This window comes from Mandrillus leucophaeus, unplaced genomic scaffold (genome assembly GCF_000951045.1).
Source record: "Mandrillus leucophaeus isolate KB7577 unplaced genomic scaffold, Mleu.le_1.0 Scaffold1599, whole genome shotgun sequence".
Lineage (NCBI taxonomy): Eukaryota > Metazoa > Chordata > Mammalia > Primates > Cercopithecidae > Mandrillus > Mandrillus leucophaeus.
The window spans coordinates 59,803-66,912 of NW_012101586.1; the positions used below are offsets into that span (position 1 = coordinate 59,803).

Genomic DNA, 7,110 nt, shown 5'->3' on the forward strand with positions numbered 1-7,110 from the left:
AACACTAAAGGATCTTGTTCCACACCAGCTCGAGTCCACTCGCTTTGATGGCAAGCTGCTGGTTTCTGCAGCCATCCTCATGTTGGAAAATCTCCAGTTCTGCAATTCATGTTGAATAAACTCTTTGTGACACCATAAACAGAGATGTCTTGTAAACTGAATTTAAATGAATATAATAGCCACATTGAAAGAGAATGGGGATATTTACAAAAATAAGTAATTTTGAAATTGAGAATTTGAACTCCGTACCGTCAGTTTAAAGAGAAACCAAACTCTTAACAAATAGGAAACTGTAATCCCCAGACTTCACATTCTTAGATGAGCACACAGTCAATTTGTAAAATGCCTTATACACATTCTAGGATTGAGAATATAAATAAATATACTCTACATGAGGAAAGTCAAGATCGTCTTTAACAGACATAAGAAACACAAAAAGGAAAAGGTGGAAAATATGATGACCCTTGTGAAATTATTTAATTAGAATCCATATTTTTCAGAGTTTTATAGATATATTTTCATTAATTTTGAAATGCTTTTAAACTTAAAATTTAAATAATACAGTAAAAATTGTTCCCATATACTCTTCCTGTAGCTTCTTCTAGTGTTAGCATCAAGCGTAACTACGGTGTAAGTACCAATACCAGAAAATTAACATAGATACACTGCTATTAGTTAAGTAATTTACAATCTCCTTCAGATTTCACTAATTTTTCCAATAGTGCCCTTTTTACATTCCAGGGTGAAATCCAAGATAGTATATGACAGTCAGTTATTGTTTCCCTACTGTTTCCCAAACTGTGACAAATTTTTTAAATTTTGTTTGTCTTTCAGGATCTTGAAACTGTTGAAGTGTACTGGCCAGTTACTTTGGAGAATATCCCTTAACGTGGGTTTATTTGAGGTCTTCTATTGACTAGATTCACATTTTTTTTTTATTTTCAGCAATAGTATTACACATGAGATGTGTATTCAATGTATATCAGGAGTTAAATAATGTCCACATGTCCTATTACTGGTGGTGATAAATGAATACAACCAATGAAATCTGTTTTGGAAGGAAGTCTTGGACAAAGCTAACTGAGACAGCTGCTTCTACTACTCTTTGTATTTGGTCATATGCAGACTTTTGGATAAATAATTTTTTTCTATCAGATCCTGTTTTTTCTCATGCTTTCTAGGCTTTAATCCTTTTAAAGCTTACTGCACAATGGAGAACATTAAATAAATTAATTAATATTGACTTTAACAAATGAATAAAGAAATATTAGCTTTTAAATGACTAAGTTTTCTATCATGGCCATTTACCACTAAAATGTTAATAGTCTGAAGAAAACAAAAGAGAAATGGGATTTATTAAAACATGGTAGTATCCACAAATGAACAGCTGTTCTTGAGTCAACTGTTTGGATAAACAAATAGAATTTTCCATCACTTGGAATATTGCAGGAACCAAATGGACAGCTGCAGCATGCACTGAGCTACTTCTACTGAGAAGATTCAGATACCATTGGTGTTGTATTAGGACGTACACAATTCAGACACTATGTCTGGAAATATGAGATTATGACCTTTCGTTAAGGAATGTGTGGCTACTTATGCATGGCTACAGTCATTTCTAGAAATATGTACTTTTCCAAATTTTTTGTTTTTTATCATAAGATTCACTGGAATTATGTATTTGAATGGTAATGAAACAATAATATTATATGGAACTGGAAACTTTTGAGTATATACAGAGAGGCTATCAGAGAAAGGCTGACTATACTTTATTGGATACAGTTAATCTGCCTGGGACTTTTGGAGAAAATGGCTGAAAAGAAATGTGTTTGAAGAAGTACGATGTGGGTTAAAAAAATCAAATACTCACAACTTGAAAACTCTTTCCAGAGAAAGCAGATGATTTTACAAAAAGGTGAAGTGATGTTTCAGTTTACCAAATCACCCTCATACATACCCTTTCACTTTTCCTTTTTTGCCTTTTCATTGGGTAAAATTTTGGTAGTGAATGGTGAGAAGAAATACACTGGACATATCTAGGTGAGTATAATCAAAGGCTGAGCATTTTAGAATAGATCAAGACCAAATCACTAGGATTTTAAACACCATAAGCTGGTTAATGAATAAAGTCTGCCCAAAATCTAATGCTGCTTGTAAAAGAAACATACATGGATTAGATTTAAAGTTGTGTCCCATAACTCTTGGCTAAGTTGGTCTAATGATGATAATGATGATTATTTTAGTGCTAAATATTGTAATAATAGTAATAACAAAATTAATAGCAGCATATATTATGTCTTGAATACTGTTCTAAACGCTTTACCTTGTTTAAATTGTAAAAGACCTAAAGGTAGATCATATCATTGTCACAGTTCCAAAGATATGGAAACTGAGGCAAAGGGAGGTTAAGCAACCTTACCAATGTCATACACTCTGTAAGCATCAGAGCTGTGTCCTCATCTAAAAGAGCTTAACTTCAGGGTTGGCCAAGATAATGTCTGGACTGTTGGATGCATATTGTCTGACTCTAATTCCAGAATGGATGCAGACTTCAGTGGTACTTGGAGTAGCATTAATAAAACTATGTCCTTGCCTCCTACAGAGTGATTTGGAAAGCCAAAGAATTAAACTGCTTGAAGAAAAGAAGCAGATTTATTTATAGAAAATGCAGTTCAGGAGTGTGAATACAGGCTCTTAAAACTGTTAAGACAAAGAGGGGCTGGTTTTGGGTTGATGGAAGAGTTTTACATAATCAAGTGGCGTGTTAATGAGAAGATCACCCAAGGAATTGTCTCCTGCATTGACAGCATAATCATCTGTTTTCAGCAATATGGTATGGGTACCCTGAGGGGTCAGAGTCTGTCCCTGTTCTTCTGTACCGTTGTGGTCGTCCTTGCACCTGTAGTGCTGGAGTTACTTGAGTGTTGCTCTTTGAGGCAGATTCAGGACCCTTGGGAAAGATCCCTAAGCAGTAAGGAAAAGGTGTGCTTGGAAGATAAAGTTCTCATCAACTCTTCATTTTAACTTGATTCCATCAACTACCAAGGGAGACAGCTAGACACATTTGGGACAGAAACAGAAAATGGGACCACAGGTTTCTATTTTGTTCCTGGCACAAGACAAAAGTCTTCTGCCAAATGCCATTCGCTGAATCTAGATCATGGGAACAGGAGGACATAGAGATACAATTCTGTGACCAAGGATGGATATTTTACACTCAGGCTCAGATAACAACCTTTTCTGACCTGACCACTTGAGTAAAAGTTGACTAATATCATATTTACACATTACGCATCTATAAAATACATAGATGTATTTTATCAAATGTGATGGTATAAATATGAATAGCAAACCATTCAGAAAGATATTTAGAAGAAATTAAATTAATTATATTTGAATCACAAAAGTGCAATTTGCCTCACCTGTGGAAAAAATGTGCATATGTATATATTACTCAAAACTCAGTGGCTAAGAACACTAAGCATTTATTTTCGTATTCAGAGATGTTCATGATAACAATTATCTTGCTGATCAAGGAAAGGCTTAGCAGGGTAGCTCTGCTGCAGGGCACTGAGCTTGTCTCCAGCCTTTGCATTGTGTTTGATCTGGGAACAAAGCAGAGCCTATCCAAGGTACAACATTTCTATGGCAGGTAGCAAAAGTAAAGAAAATTTTCTAACAAAGCTGAACAGGCAAATGTAAGTCTAATGATCAGTAACACAAGTGCACATAATTCTAATTTATTCTTTTACTTTGTTAACTCTTAAAGATTCTAAAAATGTTTCCTGTACTTAATTATCAAGTTATTTGCATCTTTGATGGAGAAATAATGATGTTTTCCAACTTTTAGAATATTAAAAATGTTTTCAAATGTAATTTTGCATTAGTCACAAATAAAGCTGAATTTTTGTTGTTGTTGTTGTTTGAGGCAGAGTCTCGCCCTGTCACCCAGGCTAGTGTGCAGTGGGAGTGATCTAGGCTAACTGCAACGTGTGCCTCCCACGTTCAAGCGATTCTCATGCTTCAGCCTCCTGAGTAGCTCAGGTTATGAGCATGCACCACCATGCTCGACTAATTGTTGTATTTTTAGTAGAGATGGGGATTTGCCCTGTTGGCCAGGCTGGTATCGAACTCCTGACCTCAAGTGATCTCCCGACCTTGGCCTCCCAGACTGCTAGTACTACAGGCATGAGCCACCGCACCTGGCCTAGATGTGTTTTCATACATGCAGCTTTAATGTAAATGATCTTATTATGAGGAAATACATTTGTCTAAAGTAAATGTCTTCTAAAACACAGCTTCTTTAAAACTCCTGTAGATTACCTATATGCTTATTAAAATTCAGACTGTTATGCAATATATCTAAGATGCATTTGCTACTTTGCATTTTTAATGTGATCACAGTGATGTTGATGATAAAGTTAGAGAAGACAGACAATGGTGCTGTCCATGCAGGCAGGTGACAATGCCTTGAGTGATTCTCTTATAGACACACCACTTGTTTCTGTATAACACTTTCATGAACCCAAAGTCAGGCTCTCTTCTCCTCAACAGTTTTGAGAACCTCTATTCACACTGCTGAACCTCATGTCTGGCTAGCATCTGGACAAATTTTGAGCAGCAAAGTGCTTTCATGCTAAGGAAACAATATATTCTATGCATGCGTAGATATTCTTGTTTGTTCAGCCAGAAAAGTTTTTTCATTTCTCAAATAAATTCTGTGTATTCTAAGCAATGTTCTCATTTTTCTGTTTACTTTATGACTGAATGAAGTGTGCTTGCAATGATCCTAGACTTGCTAATATTATGTAGAAGCACAAGCAAATGTATCCTGAAGCCAAGTCATAGCAGGAAAATTCTGAGATTTGGGAAAATATTGACCTCACTTGGCTGTCAGCTCCCAATTCTCCATATTCACTGTCATTTCTAGAAGTACATTTCCCAAAGCCCCTTTATCTTTCTATGGTTTCTCCTATAGTTACTCAGAGGAGCCCGCCCATTGTATTTCAAAGTATGAAGAGGGTGATTGAGCACTGACACCTGCAGGCAGGCAAGCAGACTGAGGTGAAGACTGGAGAGTCACCTAGAGAGATGTTCTGTCAACAGACAGCACCAGCACCGTTGTATCTGAACTTCTTAGACAGAGCAGAAGATCACATGGTTAGACAGCCCATGCGTTTAGGAACAAATGAACTCTGGCTTCTGGCAGACCAATAGACATTTCCCTGTTTCCAGTGTCAGCTTCCTGACTACCAAATCTCCTGTCTTGTATTTTCAAATCTAATTCTGTCAAGATGGTTATTATTAAAAAGTCAAAAAAATAACAGATACTAGCAAGGCTACAGAGAAAATGTAATGCTTATATATTCCCTTTTGGGTGGAGTATAAATTAGTTCAGCCACTGTGGAAAACAATTTGGCAATTTCTCAAAGAACTTAAATCAGAACTACCATCCCATTGAGCAATCCCATTTTTAGGGATCCTTTTCTATATATAGCAAAAGGAATATAAATCATTCTACCGTAAAGACACATGCACATGTATGTTCATTGCAGCACTATTCACAATACCAAAGACATGCCATCAGACTAAGTGCTCATCAATGGTAGACTGGATAAAGAAAATGTGACACATATATACCATGGAATACTATGCAGCCATTAAAAAACAATGATATAATGTCTTTTGCAGCAACGTGGATGGAGCTGGAGACCATTATCCTAAGTGAACAAATGCAGGAACAGAAAACCACACACCAGGTGTTCTCACTTATAAGTGGGAGCAAAACGCTGAGTACCTATGGACACAAAAAAGGAACCAATGAACACCAGAGCCTACTTGAGACTGGAGGGTAAGAGGAGAGTAAGGATCGAAAAACTACCTATTGGGTACTATGTTTACTACCTGGGTGATAGAACAATTTAAACTCCAAACCCCCACAACATGCATTGTATCTATAGAACAAACCCGCGCATGTACCACTGAAACTAAAATAAAATATTATAAATAATAAATAAATTCTATGACTTTGAAAGTTAAAAAAGGAAATAAAACAAATTCTTCTTGAAATCGGTCATTTCTCTTGAGTAGTTTCTCTTGTGATGTATGACCTGGATAGATGCAATAACTGCGATTCCTCAGGTATCATAATTGCTGTTCTTTATTAAATCAGGAGGGACAGTGTCACGTCTGTGCTGCAGGGGCTGAAGGAGAAAAAAATAGAGTTAGAATGGAGGGGAGCCTTCCTGGCCTTTTATACCAAAACCTCCAAATCCTGGCCTAATTGGAAAAAAGCTGTCAGCAGGGGAAGATACCACAAGGAGCAGCTGGGGCAGCTGAGCCTCACACTTCTGTTTCCCTTGGTGGTTTGTGTTTGGGCTTGTAACACTGTGGGAGGGGAATTATCATGTTTTTGACAGTAATATGTTGCGATATCTTCAGGCTGCAGGCTGCTGATGGTGAGTGTAAAATCTGTCCCAGAACCACTTCCACTGAACCTTGATGGGACCCCTGTTTCCAAATTGGATGCCCTATAGATCAGGAGCTTAGGGGCTTTCCCTGGTTTCTGCTGATACCAATTTAAATAGTTGCTAATACCCTGACTGGCTCTGCAAGTGATGGTGACTCTGTCTCCTACAGATGCAGACAGGGAGGATGGAGACTGGGTCATCTGGATGTCACATCTGGCACCTGAGATTGGAAATATAAACACAAATATTCATACTATTAATCGTATTATAGGAAGGCTTCCATCAAGAGCCAGGCTGTACTGAACACACTGGGCTGAGTAAATTCTTAGTGTTCTCCTTCCTTACCTGGGAGCCAGAGCAACAGGAGCCCCAGGAGCTGAGCGAGGACCCTCATGTCCATGCTGTGTTCTGACTGGGACTGACTCCTGCACAGGGTGTGACCTGCCTATTAATAAGTCTTCAGGGCAAGTCGCTGTGCTCTGGGAACATGCAAATCAGCAGGGGATGGGGCAGGCTGGGCACAGCTGCAGGGCTGGCCCATCTCAGTAATCAGCACAAGGGCAGTGTCCCCAAGGTCCCGGGTCAGACGAGGGCAGTGCAGATTTGCGTGAAGGGAAAGTATTTCTCTCTAAAGGGCCTA

General features: G+C 38.0%; 1 gene segment (V, D, J or C); it reads right to left on the reverse strand.

Moving 5' to 3' along the window:
* Nucleotides 1-6,253: 6,253 nt before the first annotated feature.
* Nucleotides 6,254-6,899, reverse strand: LOC105536465. The segment is given in 2 exon segments: nucleotides 6,254-6,690; nucleotides 6,816-6,899. Coding segments are annotated over 2 exon segments (492 nt in total).
* Between the last annotated feature and the right edge of the window lie 211 nt (nucleotides 6,900-7,110).